Raw genomic sequence first — 27,099 nt, forward strand, 5'->3', positions numbered from 1 at the left:
AACGCCATTTTTACGCATTCAAACATTCATATCTTAAAAACTGAACATCAGAATCAAAAACAAATTAATAGCGTTCATACTGTTTTTTAGTTCTTTAATTTAAAATTGGTTTGGATAAGATCGGTTCAGCCATTGCTGAGAAACACGAATGAGAATTTGTCCGTTACATACACACACACACACACACAGACACACACACACACACAGACATTGTCCCAAATCGTCGAGCTGAGTCGATTGGTATATAAGACTCGGCCCTCCGGGCCTCGGAAAAAATCTTGAAAGTTTGAGCGAATTCTATACATTTCTTTTATAAGAAATGTAAAAAAGGCTACACAAACAGTTGCATCTTGATGGAATGTGGAATGAGACTTGCGCTTCATCGCTGATTCGAAAGACAAATTTTAGGGGAGAGTGAGGACACTTGATCCTTGGGGATATTTGATTCCCTGGCCATATTTTATAATATATACAAAAAAAGTTATCACAACATAAAAACAAAATGAAATATTTGGTCGTTTATGATGTTTAAAAAACAAATCTAATATATTACATTTGGTTTGGAAATGTTGCATAAAAGAAATTTAGCATTTAGAAAATATATGCTTAACTCCATCTCGAAGATCTTTTTACAATTTTTTTGAACGGTTGTATGAGATCGTCGAACTAATTATATATGAATATTTTCAAGTACAATTACTTTCTAAAGGCATGTGTCTAGAAAAACTCGTTTTTCGAATGAAAAGCTTCAGAACACATACAAAAAATAAATTTTGTTCACCTCGTACAATAGGTGGTATCTTTGATCCCTGTAACAATAGGTATTTTTGATACCTGTCATTAGCTCTCTCAAATACTTTCAAAATAAATAGAAATAGCAAAGTATTATTTTCATTTTCATAAAGCACCTGGCATTATTAATTGATCTAAGAACAATTTTTCGTGAACGAATTATGGTATAAGTTATTTAAGGTTAGAAGCACTGATTCACCGCAAATACTTGTCTTGACTTTCTACTGTTGTTAAAGTTTTTCGAGCATCTAAAAAGTAGTCTTACTCAGTGGTGCAAATTTTCGACTATTTGAACGAATGATGCAAACCAACAACTGCGAATTGAACATAGTAGGGCATGATTTGAGATTTGTTCTTCCTTCAAATTCAAATAAACCTGTTGAAAATTTGCAGCTCTGGTCTTATTATATAATTTGTCAGGATAGGTAATTAGCTGAATTTTCGTGTCTATTTGCCATAGTGTGCTTTGTTTCTTTAGCCCCAGTAGGCAAGGGATCAAGTTACCACACGTTTTTACAAAAACCTCGTTTTGGCATGATTTTCAAAATTGTTCATATTACTGACAGGACCTAGTATTCGGATTTGCACATTATTCTTTCTTAGCTCTAACAATTCGAATTATGGTGAATTCTGTAATTAAAATTATTTCATTGAAAAGTTATGAAAAAAAAACAAAAATGGGATCAAGTATACCCACTCTCCCCTACCTGTTTGTAAACTTTAATCTGAATACATGTGACTCCTGCCCGTTTGCAATTGGTTGGTATTAAGTCAGACCGGACTAAGTGACATTATAATGAATTCGAGAAAAACGAGTTTAAAGCAACCATTTCATTATGATTCGAAAATACTTTTGCCATAATCTATGCTTATTGTTACGTATACAATTCTGGCAAAATTGGAATGCAGCCGAAAATTTTTTTAATCGAGTGCAATCATTATCTCACTTTTTGATATTTTGCGACTAAGTCCGGTCTGACTTAACACCGACCAATTGAATTGAAGGACATCCAGAAATATAATAGCGAAGTATAAATCACACCATTCAGGTATGTGGAATCCCAACGAAACCCGAAGTCTGCCCATCGCTGTTCTTTATCTTCTAAACGCTTCTGTAAGGATCGCCTTATTGGTGAACTCATTCTATATTTGACCCTTTATAATATTAATTATAATTGGGCATCAATTCCATGTTTTTACATGGACTTAATTAGTTAATTTTTTTACAACTATTTCACTTAGTTACTTTCCTGAAATAGTGCTTATTTTAAACGGAAAATAAGATAATTCCCCAGTGTAGTCAATTTTTGGAAAACAAAATTTGGAACACTACTTCACTCATAATGTTTAATGAAATTCAGAGAAGATATTGCAAATCATTGGTCGAGTTGGCACAAAATCTGTTCACCGAGAATAAAGTCTTGTGACATTTTATACATTGATACTGAATAAAGATAAGTACCGATGTTTTCGGTACTATGCAAAGCTTTTAAGGACGAAAATTTAACCTAATCTTCTAGTATAAATATATATATATTATATATATATATATATATATATATATATATATATATATATATATATATATATATATATATATATATATATATATATATATATATATATATATATATATATATATATATATATATATATATATATATATATATATATATATATATATATATATATATATATATATATATATATATATATATATATATTATAATTGGAACAAACCCGAATGTCGCTTATGGGAGATGAAAATCAATTTTATTTTATTCATTCTAGTTCTAAATACAAGAATTTAAAATATCCAGTTGCATCTAACTCCACTTATATTCGTTCATCTTCTAGTGTCAGCTTGCTGGCCAATGTTTAAGAACAGGTCTCTATGTATATATATATATATATATATATATATATATATATATATATATATATATATATATATATATATATATATATATATATATATATATATATATATATATATATATATATATATATATATATATATATATATATATATATATATATATATATATATATATATATATATATATATATATATATATATATATATATATATATATATATATATATATATATATATATATATATATATATACACATAGAGGCCTGTTCTTAAACATTTGGCCAGCAAGGTGACATTAGAAGATTAACAAATATAAGTGGAGTTGGATGCAACTGGATATTTTAAATTCTTGTATTTAGAACTAGCATGAATAAAATAAAATTGACTTTCATCTCACATAAGAAACATTCGGGTTTGTTCCCATTATTCGATGTATGCCGACATAATAAGTTTGTGGCCTAAGTCACGCCTGTACTCATTTTGTTGATAAATATTAATCTATAAAAGAACGAACACCGACTTAAATACCTAACCTCGTTCCGAATAGGACACATAGGGATCTGATCTGAGTTTATAATCAACGTTGTTTGATTATATATGATTTGCTTCTAAACTTGCGTAAGAAGGAGGTCGTTGTACCTCGACTTCATTACGATCCATAAACTAAACTTCTGACGCCCTTATCACCCTTTAGAACTGTTCCACCCACCACACATTTTCTCTAATTCGAGTTTGTTAAAAATCAGTGGCAATGGTAATTCCCACAGTAGAGGCACGTTTCATTTCTGCAGATTTCTGATTTCAGTGTAGATATTATTAGGTAGTAAATTTGGATCGGCAACAGAATTCATTTTTCTTGTCTTGGAAAACCAAGGTATGAAGGTATCAGAATCATTAGCAGCCAAAATTGCAGCATCTGTGGACTGCGAGAATAACTGAACTTTTTGCCCCCAAAAGGACGGCTTTTATACACAATTTCACGACTATAAATGTTGATGAAACCCGTACGCAACAAGTCTCTAAGAAATGTATTTAAAGTAATCATAAAAAAGCTAGATATTTTTTCTGTCTTAGCAATAAAAGCATATTTTTTTAACTTTTTATTTCGCGCTGGTGTTATTTAGATTTTTTTTTTTGACAAAAATATTCCAGTACCGGTATTTTACCAGTACTATTTTGAGAGTTTCAGTAGCATAGAACCGATACTCGCCAAAAAGGGTCGGTACTAGGAATCCTAATTTATAATTCTAGACCTGAAAGTAACCGCTTTTTGTGCATCCAAAATTTACAAATGGACTAGTGGTACAATTCACAAAAACATAACATAAAATATTGGATTTTTTTATTCAATTCGTTTATTTGATAAGGCAGGTTTGCGTTAGCTTAAAGGTGCCAATTTTGTTTTTGTTTTACATTTTAAATTACTTAAAACTAGGGGATTACATATTGATTTTTGAAGTTAAACTAAGGCTAATTTATATATACATATACACAAGGGGGTAATATAATTTTCGTAAGATTAGGGGGGCCATTTAGTTTTTATGGCAATATGGTTTGACATTTTTAGCAATGAGATTATTGGAGCAAATAATGTTTAAGCAAGGGCGTGATTAAATTTTGTAAAGATTCGGGGACATTAATTAGAGTTATTTTATGTGGTAGTAGAGTTGGGAATTTGCAACGAGATCATATAATATAATAGTTAAAACTAGAAAAGACAGGAAAAGCAAAATGCTTCGTGAAGATATTTGGGGGGGAGGGGAAGGGGTGTTACTTCTGTGTATAAGAGTCAGGGGAGGTAGGGTGGACAAAGATGGCAGGGGGAGAACATTATTTCAGTTTCAGGCTTTCGGAGATCAACGGATGGATTACAGAATCAGGGTGGCCTTCATCAGGAAGAATCATGTACTGGGACGCCGGGTGGTCCTCTTCAAGATGGCAGGGGTTTCTCCAGACGATTTCGTAGTGCGGCTCAGATGTTGATCGGCTACATTTCGAGTTGTGCGTGTGATGTTCGTGCTGTAGTTCCCGTGTTTGTTGGCTCATTCGACAGGGATGTTTTGTGCCGCCTTGGAGTCGCATCAAACCATCGTGGATGTATGTTACAGGTGGAAGAGAGGGCTTCTGAGAATGATAAGGAAAAAGGGGCAGTTAAAGTTGGATATTGATGGTTTTACGAAGGTGTATATAAGGGACATATAGAGGACATCGCGGCTTGCCAACACATCTCGAACCGGGACATTGGGTGGTCTTCCGCGGGCCCGGAGGGTGTCCATAAACCGAGACCTGGCGGAACTGTATTCGGGGCACACCCAGACAATGTGCTCGATGTCGTGATAGCCGTCGCCACAAGCAGAGATACCACTCTCCACGAGCCCAATACGCCGGAGATGTGCATCTAGCGTGTAATGGTTTGCCATGAGTCGGGACATCACACGAATGAAGTCACGACCCACATCCATCCCCTTGAACCAAGGTTTCGTCGATACCTTAGGGATTATCGAATGTAGCCACCTTCCCAGCTCCCCACTGCTCCACGAAGTTTGCCAACTTTCGAGGGTTCTCTGATGAGTAATACTGAAAAATTCGTGGAAGCAAATTGGTCTTTCAAAAACGTCACCTTCAAGGGCACCCAGCTTGGCTAAGGAGTCTGCCTTCTCATTGCCCGGAATGGAGCAATGAGAAGGGACCCACAGCAAGGTAATCTGGAAAGATTTTTCAGGTAAAGCACTCAGTGGCTCCCGTTTTTTCCCCAAAAAATACGAGGAATGCTTGCCATGTTTCATCGAGCGAATAGCGTCAATAGAACTCAGACTATCCGAGACGATGAAGTAATGGTCTGCGGGTAATGTGTCAATGACTCCAAGGGTATACTGAATAGCAGCTAGTTCTGCGGCGTTTGAAGCGGGGTCACTGAGTTTGTAGGAGGCGGTGAACTTTTAATTGAAAATACCGAAGCCAGTGGACCCTTCGAGGTATGATCCGTCAGTATAAAACATCTTAGAACAATCGACTTCTCGGAATTCATTATAAAAAATGTTTGGAACCACTTGAGGGCTTATGTGGTTCGGAATTCCACAGATCTCGTCTTTCATGGATGTGTCGAAGAAAACAGTAGATTCAGAAGTATTTATGAAATGGACACGGTTTGGATTATAAAAAGAAGAATTAATATTCTTCGCCATGTAGTCAAAGTACAGAGACATGAAACGGGTCTGAGAATTGAGCTCAACAAGCCTTTCGAAATTTTCAATCACCACCGGGTTCAAGACATCGCATCGAATGAGCAATCGATATGAGAGTTCCCAAAATCGATTTTTCAGCGGGAGAACGCCCGACAGGACTTCGAGACTCATCGTATGGGTCGACTGCATGCACCCTAAGGCGATACGCAAACAACGATACTGAATTCTTTCGAGTTTGATTAAATGTATGTTCGCGGCGGATCGAAAGCAGAAGCATCCGTATTCCAGTACCGACAGTATCGTTGTTTGATACAACCTAATTAGGTCTCCTGGGTGGGCACCCCACCACGTTCCAGTTATTGTACGAAGAAAGTTGATCCTTTGCTGGCATTTCTGTTTCAGATACCGAATATGGCATCCCCAAGTACCTTTCGAGTCGAACCAGACCCCTAGATATTTTACTGTGAAGACCTGAGCTATAGTTTGACCCATTAATAGAAGCTGTAGTTGTGCTGGTTCACGCTTCCTAGAAAATACAACTAGCTCAGTTTTCTCCGTGGAGAATTCGATACCCAGCTTAATAGCCCATGCAGACAAATTGTTCAAGGTATTCTGTAATGGTCCTTGTAGATCGACAGCTTTGGGTCCCGTAACAGACACCACGCCATCGTCTGCAAGTTGTCTTAACGTGCAGGAATTGTCAAGACATTCATCAATGTTGTTGACATAGAAATTATATATCAGAGGGCTTAAACATGAGCCCTGGGGAAGGCCCGAGGTAACTAAATCGTGATGTCGATAAGTCACCATGCAAAAAATGCATGTGCTTTTCCGACAACAAGTTTAGTGAAAAGTTGTTTAAAGTTGCTAAAAGACCATGCTGGTGCAGCTTCTCTGAAAGAATGTTGATAGAAACTGAATCAAAAGCCCCCTTTATATCTAGGAACAATGATGCCATCTGCTCTTTACTAGCATAGGCCATTTGAATTTGAATGAGAGTTGCGAAAGCCAAATTGTGTATCTGACAGTAAGCCATTTGTTTCGACCCAATTGACGAGGCGGAATAGGATCATTTTCTCAAACAACTTCCGGATACAGGACAGCATTGCGATCGGTCGATACGAATTGTGGTCGGAGGCTGGTTTTCCTGGTTTTTGGATGGCGATGACCTTCACTTGCCTCCAATCGCGTGGGACAATGTTAACCTCAAGAAACTTATTAAATAAGTTCAACAAGCGTCTCTTGGCAGAGTCTGGCAGATTCTTCAACAAGTTGAATTTGATTCTGTCTGGCCCTGGAGCTTTATTGTTACACGACAAGAGAGCAAGTCAGAACTCCACCATCGAAAAAGGTGTTTCGTTCGCGTTATCGTGAGGAGGCGCGGCGCGGTAGATCTTCTGTGACGGGGCGGAATCCGGACAAACCTTCTTGGCGAAATCGAATATGCAACCGTTTGAATATTCCACGCTCTCATTAGTACTGTTTCGGTTTCGCATACGTCCGGCTGTTCCCCAAAGAGTGCTCATCGATGTTTCTCTCGTTAACCCGTCGACGAACCGGCGCCAATAACCGCGTTTCTTGGCTTTCATCAAACTCTTCATTCGCTTGTCTAACGTCGCGTACTGTCGAAAACTAGCGGGTAACCCGTCGTTCCGGAAGGTCTTAAACGCGGCGGCCTTCTTTGCGTATACGTCTGAGCACTCCTTATCCCACCAGGGATTCGGAGAACGTTTTTGTATGTTCGCGCCGGGTACTGGCTTAGTCTGAGTTTGATTCGCGCTGTCGAGAATCAAGCCAGCCAAAAAGCTGTACTCTTCCTCCGGAGGAAGTTCTTGGGTAGATTCGATGTTGTCAGATATCGCGGCCGCATAGCTCTTCCAATCGATATTTCGTATGAGGTCATACGAAATATTGATTGATTTCAATGGTCTTGAGCTGTTAGTGATCGAGACTACGATCGGCTGATGGTCGCTACCGTGGGGATCAGGGATTACCTTCCACGCGCAACCCAACTGTAGCGAGGTCGAGCAAAAGGATAAATCTAATGCACCCGGGCGCGCTAGTGGGGTAGGGATCCGTGTCATTTCACCCGTGTTTAGAATTGTCATATTGAAGTTGTCGCAAATATTGTGAATTAAAGAGGAACGGTTATCATCATAAAGGCAACCCCATTCCGTACCGTGAGAGTTAAAGTCGCCTAAAACTAGTCGCGGTGCAGGCAGGGATTCTATGATGTCATGTAGCCGGCGATGCCCAATCGCGGTCTTGGGGGGGATATATATGGAAGCTATGCAAAGATCTTTGCCTTTGGTTGTTACTTGACAAGCGACAACTTCAATACAATTTTTGATACCCAAAAGCACTCCTCCATAGGGGGTGTCTCGATCCAGGCGAATAATATTAAAATCGTGGAAGTTGAGATCTATATCTGAAGTTAACCAAGTTTCACATAATGCAAATGCATCGCAACTCAAACTATTTATTAAAATTTTGAAGGAATCGATTTTCGGGATGATACTTCTGCAATTCCACTGTAAAACAGTGATCAATTCCGTGACCTCGTTCGATGAGTTAGCCATCGAAGGATACAATCGCTGAAAGGAGGGGCCATTTAGCAATCAACTGCTTCAAAAGTGTTCTTACTGTGGGGAGAAAAGCAAACAGAAGACTTTTAATAGGATCAGTTATATTGAAAGTTTTTATTATCCAGTCCACTATGTCCGAGAGTTTGATCATTCCTGTGCCACGATTATTCTCGAACTGAAACAGAGGAACACTTGGAATTTTTGATGTTCCGGGAAGTGCTGGGAACTCCTTCTCTGAGCTTAATCCTCCGAGATCAGGAGCTACTTGCTTCGGTTTGGTTGCAACACTTCCAATAGATGTCACTTTCGGAGCCCCGTCAAGGGATACCTTCTGGCCTTTACAAGGAACTTTAGGAGAAGAAATGTTCCTCCTCTTCCTATAACTTCTAGGCGCCCTAGCAGATGTCTCCTCTTGTGGGTCATCAGCCTCGCCCTCGTTAGGAGGCAATTGAGCATAGATGTTTGTTGGGGATGGTGGCGTAGCTTTCTTTAGCATTTCTGCGAAAGAACGTTCGGATCGTCCCACAAGGGAACGTTTTAGTTTATCCCCGCTTAGTTTGTACGCGGGACATGCCGAGATATCATGCAGATTCTCTGCACACTAAGGACACTTCTCAGCATTCTTACTACACGAATCGTCCACATGATTCTCACCGCATTTTCCACAGCGGGCCTTATTGCTACAATGGGTGGCTGTGTGACCCAATTGTTTACACTTGACCCAATTCATGACCCGCGGCACAAACAGACACATAGGCAAACGAACCTTGTGCAAGAGGACGTAATTTGGCAAAGCGGTACCAGCGAATGTCACCCGATAAGAGTTTGATTGGGGGTACGTTTTTGAACCATCCCCCGCAACTACTACTGAGTGCAAACGCTTGCACTCAAGTATTTTCACTGGCTGAAGTAAGCGGTCTCTAAAACGGCCTACTCCGTACTGCAGCAGATCCTCGCCTGTCAAACTCTCATCGATGACAACGCCTTCAGACTCTACTTTTACAGCTGGAATATACACGTGATAGTCCTTCGTAAAGTGTTCGCAGCAAGCAATATCGTTTGACTGCTTTGAGTTAGTCAGTACGACCCTCAGCCTGTCTGAGCAGACCTTTTTTATTTCGGTCACAGCCGAGAACCGTTCCGTTAGGTCTTTTGAAATCTGTAATAGATTTAGCGATTTTGTTTTGGGCCGAAAGAAGACCACAAAGGTACCGGTCGAGAGTTCTGGATATTGTTTGGGTCGGGGGAGAGCCTTGGGAGTCGATTCGACCTCCATTTGGCCGTCCAGGGAGGGAGCCATCGACACCGTCGTTAGCACCCGCGCAGATTTCACTTATCTGTAAATTTGTTTCCCACGACTCACCAGTCCAGCGGATATAGCTGGCTATTGTTCAATCCTCACTACGCGAACAAAAGGCTGAGGAATGCGGCCTAACGGTTAACACACGCACAAAAGAAGAAAAAAGTCCAAAACCTCGAGAGGTAGAGAATGTGCAAGATAACCTTGAACGGGGATTAGTACGATTATTTCTCACACTGACGGACTGGAAAAAACACTTGCTTCTCGACAGACCGCTCGTACACGAATAAAAAAATTGGATTTTAGTCAAAGTTGATAATATATTATTTAATTTCGAAGTATATACATATGATTTTTATAAATAACTACAAAATTTTTTGTCTGGAAATCTTTCTAAAGCGACGGGGGTAACCGAAATTTTCCAACCTATTTCAGGTAAAGACATCCATATGGACAACCAAAGGAACACTAAAATTTTGTGAAATTTTAAATAAAAGTTTACTGCAGATTTGTCTGCAATATCATTCGGAGTCAGGTGTTTCAAAATAATGATCGATGCATTTTCGTGACACCTTGTGAAATCAGTTGGCGTTGTTGTATAGGTATTTGAAGGCAACGGACGGAGCATTATTCCGAAAGACAGCACGTACAGATCGGCTTACTTAGCATTATTGGGGAACCCGTCTCATACAACAATCGGAAGTATTCTTTTAAAGATTTAAAGATTCACTAACTGCTATATTTACTTCCGGTGGTTGGAATACGGAAAACTGCTGTTCAAAAAGATTCCGATCAAAGTTCGTTCGCGTTTGACTGTCGCTAATTTCATGTAGATTCCAGCTTCAATTGCTGATTACGGTACATATCCTTAGAATGGAATTACCAGTCCGAGTGGCTTCACGATATTGCGCTTATATCTTAGATATTCCCCACCCATCTTTTTGCACATGCGTGTGATACAAAGATGCTTTTATGTTCTGTAGCTGATAGTGGTTTTTACACATTTGTCGTGTCAGTTGTTTAGAAAATCGGTAGTATCCAGTGCGCCCAGATAAGCTTGTAATTGTAATATTCTCTTTAATGTATGAAAATGACGTTGCTGGTGGCAGGTCTTTTAAAAACCACTATTGCATCTACATGCCCGCTCACAAAGTTGAGATCGACGATGTGGCCACCGATTGGACTTTGTCAAGCTTTGATCTACTGAAGCACGGGGTTAGCTGTTTCAAGTGCTCCTTGCTCGAGTAAGCCGAAATTTCGAATGGCGATCGCACTGGACAGAATTTAATTGTGTGTCCCTTCAAATTCGTATCGGGTGGTCGTAGGTCCGGCGTAGGTCGTCTGCAGCATTGTACTTATTACAAGACAATGGGCTATTGTAGCAATAAAACACGGTGGGACAATTTCGCAGAGAATCATAAGAGTGACTCTTGCAGCCAGAAGCTGTTTTGAAAAAGGTATTTGCATTTTCTTCTGGCGTACGGAGCATAGTTTGAGCATTTGGGCTAATAATTCCAGTGCATGTAGTCAGGCAGTACGTTATTGATCATACGTCGTTGTGAACATCTGTGTTGCAGTTCTGTCAAATCTCAAATGAAATTGACCCCACTTCTCTCTGTTGTGCATCTCTGTCACCGTCCTTGTACCCAGTGATCATCATCACGAAAAGACAGACGGGTACGACAATACTTAACATCAACTGAAGCCACGGTGTGACTTCATACAGAAAATAATCAAAATATCAAAGTTTTATTTCAAAATCAAAACCAGAAAAATTGCCCTTGACATGAAACAGAAAACTATATCTGCAATTGGTGACATGACCTATCACCACGTACTCCTCGTGAGCCAATTGAAAAATACATGCTACAATTCGGCGAAGTAGAATCCGTTACTCCTGATACTAGGAGAAATTTTTCCCGGGTATGCCTTTTGGTGAGGATGCGGCTTGAAAGACCTATTCCCGTCTACTTTAATGTAGAACTAAAACCTCACGGAACTTCTGTTAAACAAACTACATTATACACCCCTGAGAAGCAGAATCCTAACCGTGAGCAGAATACCCACTCAACCACGCACACCAATTTAAAACACAGGCTTTGATGCCGTTATCTATACCGAAAACGGTTGCCAACTTCGTGGCAGCTGTTCAGGTCATAACGTTAATTGCAAACACAGCATCAAGCACCCCAATTTCAACAGCCAGCACTATAAATGAGTAGGCTGTTTTCCTATCGCGAAGGAAGGGTACTATCCGCCGTCCACCTGGACAATCTGTCTCGTCTTCCGAATGATTCGCGTTGAAATTAAATTTCTTTAGATATTGTGAATCGGGAAGACTCATTTTGCATAATCTTTTCGTGACAGAATTGAAGCAAATGCACCAGAATATAAGGAAAATTGAAAAAAATCCGTTTCAATTTTGTTGTTGAAAAAATTGATGGGAACGAAAAAAATACCCGTGACTGACGCGTACGCCTACTGCGATCCGATAAGTATCTCAAAAACACTATTGACGTACACTCAGCCGTTTCAATGTAAAAAAAAACCAATCTCTATTTGAAACACTATATTTGTAATATAGAAAGTAGTCCATTTTGATAACCTTTTTACGGAACCCACCCATTATGCGTTGCGTTGCGTTGCGTAAGCACGGTATATTTCGTAGATTGCAGACTGATGACTCTCATTTCCCGCCAGACTACTTGAGGAACATTGTTTGGGAATAAAAATTGATCCAGTCCAAGTGAGAATTTCGCCTGAGAGCCACCATTGCTGGCCACGACCATCTTTACCGTAACTTGGGATGAGAAAGGAAGTGTTGATGTGGTACTTACTTAACGGAAGGCCCCGACTCAGTGACACTCCCATAAGTACCACGGATTGGGTAGTGGATGGGTTGTTAGTCAGGATTCGCCTCAAGCAAGCGATGCGACTGAGAATATATTTTCATGTATAAGGAGTTTGAATACTTTATTGACTGTAGGATCCGTAAATGTTCTAGATGCGAAGGCGTTTAACTCTGGATAACCGTTTATCGAGTTCATTAAAACAACTTGAACTCCGGACAGCCGGCTGTCGGGAGTGTTGTCGGCTATATAAAATGGACCATAAATAATGAGTTTAAAGCGGTGCGTTAATCTACATAAGTTTCAGCAAATTGGAAAAGTGGTATTGTGGGCCATTCATAAATTATGTCACGCAAAGATTGCCCAATACTAACTCTCTTATACTACCGCGTTTTATATCCCGTTTGTCTAATACGAACCAAATGATGCTTTTTTTTTAGCACATTACTGTTACTATACGTAAAAGTGTCACATGTTTTATGGAATTTCTTATCTTTAGAACGGTCGATTGCGTCAAGGCACGTGGAGTGCTCCCCATCCATTTATGTCATAATTTGTCATAGCTCTTCCCCTAGTAGCGTGGCACTTTTTACGGAACCCACCCATTATATTCAAAAAGCTATATTTGAGTTGATTTTTAAAAGGTTATCTGCAAACAACAAGCAATAATATTAAAGATATTAAAAATGAAAATATTGTCTCTACAGCAAAGTTCTTGACAAAAGCTTGTTCTAAAACATTGCTGGAGACATAATCTTAATATATGCACTTGCAAAAAGTAGTTAACAATTCGCACGATTTTGGCAAAAAACATGGCTCAAATGGCACGTTCCCCGTACATAGTCGGGGATTTGTGCCTTGCCGTGTGTTTTCATCATTTCCTGAGCGGAAGGAAAGGACAAGGAGGTGTGGGGAAGTAGAATTGGAAGGGTGGGAAAAATAACAGCACAAAACAAAAATAAACAACAGGTAAGTTAAACTCACAAGTAGTTCAACTTGCCTGCGAATAAGCCTAAAGCTCTTTACCACATTGGATAAGAAACTTTAGTATGTCTCTGAGTTTCAGTCGTCCAAACATGGTTTCGTCTATATAAGGTCGGCTGATGACTCGAAATCGCAATTGCGCTACCGCTGGACAGTTGCATATCAGATGATATGAGGTTCCGTAGTCGGATTCACAAAGATCACATGAAAAAGACTCAGCGCGCTGAATAGTTGCCATGTGATAATTGTGTTTGCAGTGGCCGGTTAAAGCCCTGGTCAGCATGCCGCAGTGGAGCTTCGAAAAATGTAAGAGATTTTTCGAAACCACTGGGCATGGTTGTTCTAGAAACGCCTTTGTTTGGCGACACGTTTGTAGATTTCTCCAATAATTGCGGTGCTCGGACGAAGCCCAGGACCGTATTTTTTCCCTTAACCAACTTGTCGAAATTAGCAGCGCAGGCTCAGGACCAACGAAGTCAATCGCTGAACCTGCCCTGGCCAATTCGTCAGCCCATTCATTTCCAGTAATACCGCAATGTCCGGGCACCCAGACAAGGTAGATAGTGTTGACAATGCTTAGTTCTTCGATTTGGGTTCGGCACGCGATCACTAGCTTGAACCGGGATTTGTCTGAGCTAAGGGCCTTGATTGCAGCCTGACTATCGGAGCAGAAGTTTATAACTCTGCCGGACAAACTCAGTTGAAGGCCCGATTGCACCCCGCACATAATCGCAAAGATTTCTGCTTGGAATACAGTACAGTATCTACCTAGTGAGTGAGATTGTTCCAATCTCATTTCACGACAGTAGACACCAGCACCAGCACGTCTCTCCATCAGAGAACCGTCAGTGTAACAAACCACTTGCGTTTGTTGTTGTCTTTCCATAAAGCCAGACAACCACTCCTCTCGAGAGGGAATCTTCACATGGAATGTCCTGTAAGGAAAACTACAAGTGAGTGTAATATCGCTGGGAGTAAGAATATCTTCACCCCATGTAACCATTTGTGACCACAATCGTGTATGACTGGCAGCAAGATCAACATGATTACTGTTCCAAAGCCCAGTAACCTGCAGTCTGTGTGCACATGATAGTGCTTCTTGTTTGAGGTGTATGTGTAATGGTTTGATATTTAGAAGTGCCTCAAGAGCAGCAGTCGGAGTCGAGCTGAAAACACCAGTCAACGCCATAAGCGCCATTCTTTGCAGATGGTTTAGCTTTGACTGTACTGTCACCACCTCTCCCCTCTGCCGATTTACATCTCTTTACAATTACCTTCGTAGGGTTTCTTACCCTTCATGGCGCTACTTGTTCCTAGGCGTCTGCTAGCTGGTGCTAAAAGTGCCTCGGCGACGGTATTTCTCTCGATACCGATGCCCATTTTCACGATCCTGCTGTCAGCCAGTGAAATCATCGGTGGTGAAATTGCCTTAGACTACGATGTCTCGATTTTCTCCGACTTCGAATTTAGCTCCCGCTGACCGATTTTCCTGTGTAATTAGTCTACTCACAACTGTTTCCAATATCGAAACTTGTTGAAACATTCACCGATCCAGAGAAGACGACAAATTTAACTTACAACCCTCGAAATATTTCTTGCTTGGTTTCATCGAAGACTTGTTTCTAGAGTGATCGAATTCAAATGACTTTTTATGTGTCAAAGCGGCTCGCAGTATATTTTTTTCTTGAACAGGAAGTTAAAATATTTTTAATAGTAAGTCAAAATTCTCATGGGAGGGGTTTAAACCCCTAAAACCATACCCTTGTGCACGAGCCTGATCCTAACACATAAGAACATTTTTATGAATTTACTCGAAAAACAATTCGGAAAGTCGATATAGACATCGTAGAGAAGATGTAGGGGTACAGAAATTGTCCACGCTTCGTCCACGGTGAGGAAGGAGAGGGTGAAAAACGAAGGTTTTTTTTGTCCACGTGGTATATGAACAGCAGACTACAAAAATTTCACCAAGTGTGCGGCGAAAAACGTGATCATGGAGGCCGAGTATGAAAAGTATAAGAAAGAAACGTGCCCATGCAGCGATTGTGATTAACGACTGAGACATGAATCTGTCGATGAATTGTACAGTGATGGCTGCCAGATTGCAGGGAAGATGCACACGATATAATGAATGAGGATGGTAAACAAGCTGATGGATTCTACGCTGAACGAAGTGATGGTTGGCTATTTTCCATTTTGATTGATTATCAAATAATATAATCTCGATTAGAATTAGGTGATCCTATATATTGTATAGGAAGCCAAGTATCCTATTTCCAATAATTTTAATCTGAAATGGATCCAGATTTCGTGGTCAAATAACACCCTTTTTGTTAAATCGCTTTTGACACACGACAAATTCTGTGCCTAAGAATAACCGTCATTATTTGTGTCCTTTTGCTACGAATCGTCGCATGAGATATAATAATTAATGAAGCAAGTGCATGCACAAGTTATCCACTGCCAGTAAAGATAACTCTCATAGGCAGCTTTCACGTACCACTTTTTTTTTACGTGAGCTCACCACCCGCACACGAGCTGCAAAAAAAAAACTAAAACCACGTAAGCCACAAATATGTTAGGCGACGCGTGCTCATTCCGCAATCTCGGACATTTCTGGATTAGTGGCATCGATACTCAATTCGACAAGACAGCGCAACACACGAGCGGGGGCCATTCGCTTATCGCAAACAACGCACTTCATTATCATAGGAGGACTCCCTATCAGTGCAGCCAACAGTGGTTAAGTAATGAAGAGCTAATATACCCCTGTTGGATGGCTGATGCTGGAGGACTGGGCTGGAACTGTGAGAATGAGTTGGTTAGATAGCGCCCAGTAGCGCAACAATCAATAACCGCCTACACCCGAGCGAGACTCAGTGCATTCGGGACCTTGGAAGTGGACGGATTAAACTGGAAACTATTCATAGTGAATCATCATGGCTAGTGGAACCAGTTGGAACATTTTTGGCAAAAAACAAGCAAGTTTGGAAACGGGCACTACCAATGGGGAAGGGGGCAAGCAGTCGGCACAGCCGGTCAAACGGGGATCTTTGTGTAGTAAGCTATCAACTAGCAATAATTGTGCTAATCCAGTGTTTCCCGTTGTTTTTGGAACTACATTAGCTATCCACGAAAAGGCAAACAATAAGCAAAAGAAAGCACATGACTTGATTGTGCCGAGATAGTGTCCGTCGACATATGTTCATAGCCCGATCGTGATCCAATTTTTAGTGACAGTATAAATCCTGCACCAACCTTGTTTGTGTTGAACACGTGAAAAGTCAAGTTCAAAATCAAAATAGCAGACTAAGTTCCGCAATGGTTCGATTCAAGTGCTGACAATGGACCTATCTTGAGTCTAACAAGTAAGGAATCAAATCACGATGTAACAAATCGACGAAAACATCTTGGAACTAATCACATGTATGTTTTGAAAAAACAGTTTTAAAGTGTGTGGTTTGAGTTATCTAAACAAATAAAAGAATAACCACCATTTCGACAAAAGCTTGGTAGTTCTATAATTTTAAAAAACAATCGGCTTCATCTTGTACTAATAAAAATTAGACCCAACAAACTTCAAACGTCTGTTCTGTTTCCAATAGGAAAAGATTAAAATGGTTCATTCATTCAGTGCCAGAAAGTGCAATTTTTCGTTACAATTATACGGCGGCGAGATAAAAGCCACAGCCACTGCCAAAAGAGATAAGTTGTTGATAAGCGAAATCATACATGGTTGTAATCTGATTCCACTTCAACCCACTCAAGTATGTTGCTATTGTCCGAGACGTCTAGTTCCGATGGTACTTGAAATCACTACCGACTCGTTCACATGTTTACAAATGATTGAATTTAGAAAAGTGTTTTTTGATAAGGATTACCGATTACAGCTGCACTTTAACATCTAGATCAATTAACAAGACAGATTAATTTAAGGCAGAATTTAATCTACATTTGTAATAAACTATAATATCTATGAGAAATCAAAGCATCCATGTAATTTTTATGTTTTGAGTGAACAATAACTTAAAGAAGGAAGAAAGTAAACAAAAAGCAATATACAATGAAATAAGAAATAAAAATGGAAGAAATATGAAATAAAGAAGGAAGTAGCAAAACCGAAGCAGTAATGAAAAGGGGTGAAAAGGGGACATAGTAGAAGAAGAAACAGAGATGGAAGAAAGTAGATAGACTAAAAAGGAAAGAAAAAAGTTTAAAAAGAAAGGGAATGGAGAGGAAAAAATGGATAACAAAACAAATAAAGAAAGAAGGATGCCAGAAGAAAGAAATAATAAAGAAAAAAGAAATACGACGGAAGACAAAAATATTTAAAGAAAGAAAGATGGGAGAGAAAAAGAAGTACAAGAAAGAAGAATAAGTTAAGAAAAAATAGGGAAAAAGAGAAAGAAATGCGATGCAGAACAATGTTAGAAGGATGATCGGTAATAAAACAAAAAATACTACAGGAAGAAGTAAAGTAAGTAAGATTTAAATAGAAAGCTTCGACATATGGAAGAAAATAAGGATTATAGAAAAAAGAGAGATGGAAGGTGCATAAATAAAAGAAAAAATGAAATAAAACAAAGAAGGCAGCAAGAAGGAAGGAAGAAACGCAATGGAAGAAATACAGAAGTGCCCAAGAAAGAATGAAAAAAGAACGGAAAAATAAAGAGAGATGAAACAGAAAAGAATAGAAGATGAAGAAAACTAGATAAATATTGACGAAAGATAAAATAAAAGCATGGAAACTATATATGGATAAAAGACAGGAAAAAATATAAATTTTACGAAATTTTAAGAAATTTTACGAAATTTTACGAAATTTTACGAAATTTTACGATATCTTACGAAATTTTACAAATTTTACGAAATTTTACGAAATTTTGCGAAATTTTACGAAATTTCACAAATTTTACGAAATTTTACGAAATTTTACGAAATTTTACAAATTTTACGAAATTTTACAAATTTTACGAAATTGTACAAATTTTACGAAATTTTACGAAATTTTACGAAATTTTACCAAATTTTACGAAATTTTACGAAATTTTACGAAATTTTACGAAATTTTACGAAATTTTACGAAATTTTCCGAAATTTCACGAAATTTTACGAAATTTTACGAAATTTTACGAAATTTTACGAAATTTTACGAAATTTTACGAAATTTTACGAAATTTTACGAAATTTTACGAAATTTTACGAAATTTTACGAAATTTTACGAAATTTTACGAAATTTTACGAAATTTTACGAAATTTTACGAAATTTTACGAAATTTTACGAAATTTTACGAAATTTTACGAAATTTTACGAAATTTTACGAAATTTTACGAAATTTTACGAAATTTTACGAAATTTTACGAAATTTTACGAAATTTTACGAAATTTTACGAAATTTTACGAAATTTTACGAAATTTTACGAAATTTTACGAAATTTTACGAAATTTTACGAAATTTTACGAAATTTTACGAAATTTTACGAAATTTTACGAAATTTTACGAAATTTTACGAAATTTTACGAAATTTTACGAAATTTTACGAAATTTTACGAAATTTTACGAAATTTTACGAAATTTTACGAAATTTTACGAAATTTTACGAAATTTTACGAAATTTTACGAAATTTTACGAAATTTTACGAAATTTTACGAAATTTTACGAAATTTTACGAAATTTTACGAAATTTTACGAAATTTTACGAAATTTTACGAAATTTTACGAAATTTTACGAAATTTTACGAAATTTTACGAAATTTTACGAAATTTTACGAAATTTTACGAAATTTTACGAAATTTTACGAAATTTTACGAAATTTTACGAAATTTTACGAAATTTTACGACATTTTACGAAATTTTACGAAATTTTACGAAATTTTACGAAATTTTACGAAATTTTACGAAATTTTACGAAATTTTACGAAATTTAACGAAATTTTACGAAATTTTACGAACTTTTACGGAATTTTACGAACTTTTACGAAATTTTACGAACTTTTACGAACATTTACAAAATTTTACGAAATTTTACGAAATTTTACAAAATTTTACGAAATTTTACAAAATTTTACGAAATTTTACAAAATTTTACGAAATTTTACAAAAATCTACGAAATTTTACGAAATTTTACAAATTTTTGCAAATTTTACAAATTTTTGCAAATTTTACAAATTTTTGCAAATTTTACAAATTTTTGCAAATTTTTGCAAATTTTTGCAAATTTTTGCAAATTTTTGCAAATTTTACAAATTTTTGCAAATTTTACAAATTTTTGCAAATTTTACAAATTTTTGCAAGTTTTACAAATTTTTGCAAGTTTTACAAATTTTTTCAAATTTTTACAAATTGTTGCAAATTTTACAAATTTTTGTAAAATTTACAAATTTTACGAAATTTTACAAATTTTACGAAATTTTACAAATTTTACGAAATTTTACAAATTTGACGAAATTTTACAAATTTTACGAAATTTTACACATTTGACGAAATTTTACAAATTTTACGAAATTTTACAAATTTGACGAAATTTTACAAATTTTACGAAATTTTACAAATTTTACGAAATTTTACAAATTTTACGAAATTTTACAAATTTTACGATATTTTACAAATTTTATGAAATTTTACGAAATCGTACAAATTTTACGAAATTTTACAAATTTTACAAATTTTACGAAATTTTACGAAATTTTACGAAATTTTACGAAATTTTACGAAATTTTACGAAATTTTGCGAAATTTTACGAAATTTTACGAAATTTTACGAAATTTTACGACATTTTACGACATTTTACGAAATTTTACGAAATTTAACGAAATTTTACGAAATTTTACGAACTTTTACGGAATTTTACGAACTTTTACGAACTTTTACGAAATTTTACGAACTTTTACGAAATTTTACGAAATTTTACGAACTTTTACGAACTTTTACGAAATTTTACGAACTTTTACGAAATTTTACGAACTTTCACGAACATTTACAAAATTTTACGAAATTTTACGAAATTTTTCAAAATTTTACGAAATTTTACAAAATTTTACGAAATTTTATAAAATTTTACGAAATTTTACAAAATTCTACGAAATTTTACAAATTTTTGCAAATTTTACAAATTTTTGCAAATTTTACAAATTTTTGCAAATTTTACAAATTTTTGCAAATTTTTGCAAATTTTACAAATTTTACAAATTTTACAAATTTTTGCAAATTTTACAAATTTTTGCAAATTTTTGCAAATTTTACAAATTTTTGCAAATTTTACAATTTTTTGCAAATTTTACAAATTTTTGCAAGTTTTACAATTTTTTTCAAATTTTTACAAATTGTTGCAAATTTTACAAATTTTTGTAAATTTTACAAATTTTACGAAATTTTACAAATTTTACGAAATTTTACAAATTTGACGAAATTTTACAAATTTTACGAAATTTTACACATTTGACGAAATTTTACAAATTTTACGAAATTTTACAAATTTGACGAAATTTTACAAATTTTACGAAATTTTACAAATTTTACGAAATTTTACAAATTTTACGAAATTTTACAAATTTTACGATATTTTACAAATTTTATGAAATTTTACGAAATCGTACAAATTTTACGAAATTTTACAAATTTTACAAATTTTACGAAATTTTACGAAATTTTACGAAATTTTACGAAATTTTACGAAATTTTACGAAATTTTACGAAATTTTGCGAAATTTTACGAAATTTTACGAAATTTTACGAAATTTTACGACATTTTACGACATTTTACGAAATTTTACGAAATTTAACGAAATTTTACGAACTTTTACGGAATTTTACGAACTTTTACGAACTTTTACGAAATTTTACGAACTTTTACGAAATTTTACGAAATTTTACGAACTTTTACGAACTTTTACGAACTTTTACGAAATTTTACGAACTTTTACGAAATTTTACGAACTTTCACGAACATTTACAAAATTTTACGAAATTTTACGAAATTTTTCAAAATTTTACGAAATTTTACAAAATTTTACGAAATTTTATAAAATTTTACGAAATTTTACAAAATTCTACGAAATTTTACAAATTTTTGCAAATTTTACAAATTTTTGCAAATTTTACAAATTTTTGCAAATTTTACAAATTTTTGCAAATTTTTGCAAATTTTACAAATTTTACAAATTTTACAAATTTTTGCAAATTTTACAAATTTTTGCAAATTTTTGCAAATTTTACAAATTTTTGCAAATTTTACAATTTTTTGCAAATTTTACAAATTTTTGCAAGTTTTACAATTTTTTTCAAATTTTTACAAATTGTTGCAAATTTTACAAATTTTTGTAAATTTTACAAATTTTACGAAATTTTACGAAATTTTACAAATTTTACGAAATTTTACAAATTTGACGAAATTTTACAAATTTTACGAAATTTTACAAATTTGACGAAATTTTACAAATTTTACGAAATTTTACAAAATTTTACGAAATTTTACGAAATTTTACAAAATTTTACGAAATTTTACAAAATTCTACGAAATTTTACGAAATTTTACAAATTTTTGCAAATTTTACAAATTTTTGCAAATTTTACAAATTTTTGCAAATTTTTGCAAATTTTACAAATTTTTGCAAATTTTACAAATTTTTGCAAATTTTACAAATTTTTGCAAATTTTACAAATTTTTGCAAATTTTACAAATTTTTGCAAATTTTACAATTTTTTGCAAATTTTACAAATTTTACAAATGTTACGAAATTTAGCAAATAATGCTAATGTTCAATTCGGACTGGAAACAAACTGGAAATAAGGGTTTAAAATTGGACAGAAGAGCAATAGAACACAGCAGAACGAACCAACTTAAAAAATTGTCTACAATTAGGTTAAACAAGACTTGTGCTAAAAAATCAGAATATCACATCAAATTTTCCAAAATTTGAGTGCTTATAAGTGATACTTATGATTATCAGTACTTGGAGTCAAACTATTGCGTAAAACTTCTAGCTTTCGAAGAGAATCGCAATACGACAATTATTGTCAGTCAAAATTGCCCTACTAAAATTTCTTATTTTCTTAGATTCAAATGAGAGTGTAAAAATTGTAAACTTATAAACTTAACAACTGAAATGCAGATGGCGCCACCGTGTTAAACGGCAAGCTTCATGGAAAGCTCGTCGCTTATACGCAGAAGCGAACTAACCGCACCAACACCACTGTTAGCCGCAAAATAGCACATGTTATGCAAAGTGCATCGATACGCTTGATGCAACGACGAAATACGCGATTTGGTTAGAAAGTTTAAAACCAATTAAAATTAATTTCCTGAATGAAACCGGAAGATTTTTTTCAATTTCTAGCGGGTATAGATATCAAGTTTTGTACACTAAATAGAAGTATCGATTTCCATGACACTTTAATAACGGCGTGAAACGTTTTTCCCTTCACAGGCACCGGCCACAACGGATGGAATACGATATGCATTGTTCTGGCGGAGTTCCTGGGCACCGGGATTCTCATGTTCCTAGGCTGCATGTGCACCGTCACCGGGTTCGGTCATGTGCCGAGTAACATGTCCGCCGGCTTGGGCTTCGGTATGACAGTCATGATGGTGATCATTATTTTCGGTTGCGTCTCTGGCGCTCACATTAATCCGAGCGTTTCGATCGCTGCCTGGATCTATGGCACGTTGACGCTTCCGGTGAGTTCTATCTTTCTATTAATAAATAAATACAAATGCCTATAAATAAATATTCTCGATTTCAGATGCTGATCCTGTACATCATCGCACAGTTCACCGGTGGACTGGTTGGTTTTGGACTGCTGACGGGTATCACACCATCGGAAATATTCTCCATCGCATTGGATGTTGGACAGGGTACCTGCGTTACGGCGCCCCACGATGACCTGACAACGTTCGAGACGTTTACGGTAGAATTTTTCCTCACTGGAATTCTGGTCTGGGCCAACGTGGGAATTTGGGATCCAAGAAACCGGAAAAACACCGACTCAGTTCCGCTTAAATTCGCCCTCATAGTGGGCGGAATATCGATTGCCGGTGGACCGTATACCGGGGCCAGTATGAATCCGGCTCGTACCCTAGCACCTGCAGTTTGGAATGCTAGCTACAAAATGTTGTGGGTAAGTCATTTTCTCGGATTTATCACTAATTCATGAAAACAGTCAATTGAACTTTTGTTCGAATTTTAGGTGTACATGGTTGCTCCTCCGCTGGCTGGTATAATTTTCACTCTCATCTACAAATACGTATTCCGGAGAGAAGCTCCCGAAGATGAACCGTTGGTAAAAGCTAGTCCGGAAATAGTGAAACACCAGCCTGGTTGTGTGTGCGGAGTCACCGCCGGTAACCAACTGCCCGTCGGTTCGTCGCCGAAACTTTGAGTCAATGTCGATTGGAAACGGTGAAAATTTCGCAAACCCTCAGGCTTCGAATGATAAGCACTGTTGCGCCATCCTGTAAAATTAGTCATTAATCATTACCATTGCTATGTTTTATAATTTTGCTCAAACGAATATTACATTATCATCTTTATTTGAAAGGTTTGTGTACCAAATGATATTGGATTATCATAGTTAGAATAGTGTTGAATATTTGCCATGGATATCTGATCTATGCATATTGTTTTATTCATACGCGTTAGGATCTACGACAATGACAATTAAATTTGAATCAAATGTCTCGATACTTAATGTTAAAGTTCTACTGAACATATCCTTTAAAGATTTTAGGACCATTATTGTTATATTTTTAAAGCTAAAAAAATTGAATAAATTTTTTAAATGATTCCAAACGTGTTTGAAAATAAATGAACAACTACAAAAGAAATCATATTAATGGTAGATTTCGGATGACTCATCGTCACATTAAAACTGCAATTTTAGATACAAACACATTATCACACCAATAACCAAATGCATCTTAATCGGTTTCAGTACATTTAATAAGTCTGTAAAAAATCATATAATAAGAAATATTTTGAGGTTGTCAGCGTAAAACAGTTAATAACTATTGAAAAACAGAGCGAAAAGTAACGGCCTAAGATTGCTTCCTTGTGGCACTCTCCAGAGGCACCACAGTTATAATGGAAGAATCCTACGGAACCGGTTTTTGAGTCATATAATAATTTTAGGCACTCAAATGAATTTGGTTTAGCTTCACTAAGGAAGCCTCGATCAGTTTCAATTCAGAGAAAAGTGACCACGATTGAAATTTGGTGGTCGTTGACACGATTGTGTAAACGGTACTGATGGTTGGGTAGATACTTCTGGTTCTATAGTGGGAGTGTCCATATCCACTGGTTCCGGCTGACGCTAACTCAAGCTTCACGATTCCAACAGAATATCGAATGTTGTCTTGACTAAATTGGACGAATGCACAATTGTTTCGTTTTCCAACTCACTGCATTACACAATGATGCCGAGGTGGGAAAAAATATCATCTATTTCGGTTCAAAGCTATTTTTAATATTGTAGGGCATATGAATAGATATTTGACAAAATTTCCAGAGGTTTTGATGAACGGTTTGAACCCGCTACAATATTTGAAAGTTCAATGCGCTCATTGTTCAATTTTTTCTTCCCTTGTGAAATGTATGGAGAAGCGGAAACAAACTTTATCTCAATTTACAAATAGGAGCACGCACTTTTTCGTATACAGGGTGTTTGGTTCATGATTAAGAACCTCTCGAAGGGTGATTGATTATCATATTTGGAGTAAAAAATCGTTCTTCACATACCATCAAATCTCAACCGTTACAGAGTTATTGAACTTTTTGTGTAATACACTTATTTATCTTAAAATATCTCTAACTAGAAAAGTATACTTTGCATTGGAAAGTTGATAAAATTTTCTATTGAATGGTGTCCTCATATCTTTCAGTTAATTAGTTTTAATTGCCTTTTAGTTGTAAAGTACTTAAAAGTTAATGTTTTTGATGAGTTTTTTGTTGATTTTCTAAAAATAATGAATTATGATTATAGCAATATCTATTATCCAAAAGTTGGGTTTTAGGACGATACATAATTTGTTCTTCAACGAAGTATTCCTATCTCTTCTCGATTCTTTGTAATTTCATAACCAAACTTTTCCTGTAATCGACTTGCAAGTGCTTAAAAATCTTTAATCTAAAAAATATGGTTTATATCGTAATTTCCAAGGTTTCATCAGAAATCTAAGAAAATTTCATTTCGATGTATGTACAAATATCTCTTAGTTAAGTGTACTAGATGACTTTTTACTAGTAACTTAAAACTTAAAACTGGCGTTTTTTGGAGAGTTTTGTAATTATTATAATTATTAGTCAACTAAATTAATCGTAACTATTGTTAATTTGGTGCCCCTTAACATTCTCTATAACTTGTTATTTGACATTTTATCCTTATCGCTTTTCATTTTGCTGCAATTTAATAGTTAACACAGCATCACCTCACCACAAATGTAATGCGTTCGAAATTGTTGTTTTTGCATATGAAAGGATGTGATAAAAACGATTTTGCGTCGAAACAAAAAAGATAATTGAAGTGAGTCAAAGAAAGAATTGTAGAACTTGTTAAGATGCATTAATTCCATGATAATAATGGTGATTTTTATTATTTACTATTTTAAGAAAATAACGAAAATGCAAATAATAACAATAACTTTAAACTAATTTACTTCCAAAAGAATACTAAATTCACTTAAAAAAAGGTATTAATACATTTTTCTCTCCAAAATTTTGCTGGCTTTCGAATGAATAAAAGAAAAGGAACAATAAGTGCCATACTTTTTCATTTAGAGCTAGTATTAGTGACAATGAGATAAAAATGAAAACAAGAAAAGATAAGTGTATTATGTCAAAGAACGAATTATGCAGCGTTTCAAGACTAACAATCTGAATTATTAAAATGATGATGTTAACTATTAAGATTTTCGAGAAATGAACGAATAATCGATCAAAACTGTTAAATTTACAATAAATTACTTTAAAAAAGTTACTTAACCTCATAAGCAGAGACATACAAGTACATAATTCAGTGGGAAATTTTTTCACCTATCCAATGGAACTGAAAGATTTGAAATACAAAGTATACTTTTTGAGTAAAAGGTATTTTAAAATAACTAAGTTTTTAACACAAAAAGTTCAATAACTTAGTAATGGTTGAGATTTGATGGTAGAACGATTTTTTGCTCCAAATATGACAGTCAATCGCCTCTCGAGAGATTCTTAACCATGAACCAAACACCCTGTATAACGGTAGAACCGTTTTGAACTTCTTTACATTTCTTACAAAAGAATTACATTGAAGACCCGATTGATAGTTGGTAGTTTGATGGGCTTTAGCAGACGAAGCGAGCTGATTTCGAGTAAATCCTTACTTGAGTTTTTTTTCATTTCTTAGAGATCCGAAATTTAATTAAGAAATTATGGACTTTTAACCCTAGAACGGTTTTGTTGGGTACATTTAAACCCCAGGGCTATTCACAATCCCTGTAATTCTGTTACGGTTTATTTTAACTGCAAACAATGTTTGTCATAAATCATT

At 35.6% G+C, this 27,099-nt stretch overlaps 1 protein-coding gene across 3 annotated transcripts in view; it reads left to right on the forward strand.

Moving 5' to 3' along the window:
• The window catches only part of LOC131691745 (aquaporin AQPAn.G-like), a 29,796-nt gene extending 5,434 nt beyond the window's left edge, over positions 1 to 24,362 (forward strand). The window contains exons 1-4 of one of the 3 annotated variants that reach the window (XM_058978372.1): positions 16,427 to 16,634; positions 23,007 to 23,257; positions 23,323 to 23,697; positions 23,767 to 24,362. In XM_058978372.1, the coding sequence (XP_058834355.1) occupies positions 16,514 to 16,634; positions 23,007 to 23,257; positions 23,323 to 23,697; positions 23,767 to 23,958 (939 nt within the window). In that variant the 5' untranslated portion in view covers positions 16,427 to 16,513 and the 3' untranslated portion in view covers positions 23,959 to 24,362. Of the gene's footprint in view, positions 1 to 16,426; positions 16,635 to 22,788; positions 22,920 to 23,006; positions 23,258 to 23,322; positions 23,698 to 23,766 lie in introns of those variants that run through there. The other 2 variants (XM_058978373.1, XM_058978371.1) reach the window with 2 other exon arrangements.
• The last annotated feature ends 2,737 nt before the right edge of the window (positions 24,363 to 27,099 follow it).

This window comes from Topomyia yanbarensis, chromosome 3 (genome assembly GCF_030247195.1).
Source record: "Topomyia yanbarensis strain Yona2022 chromosome 3, ASM3024719v1, whole genome shotgun sequence".
Taxonomy (NCBI): domain Eukaryota; kingdom Metazoa; phylum Arthropoda; class Insecta; order Diptera; family Culicidae; genus Topomyia; species Topomyia yanbarensis.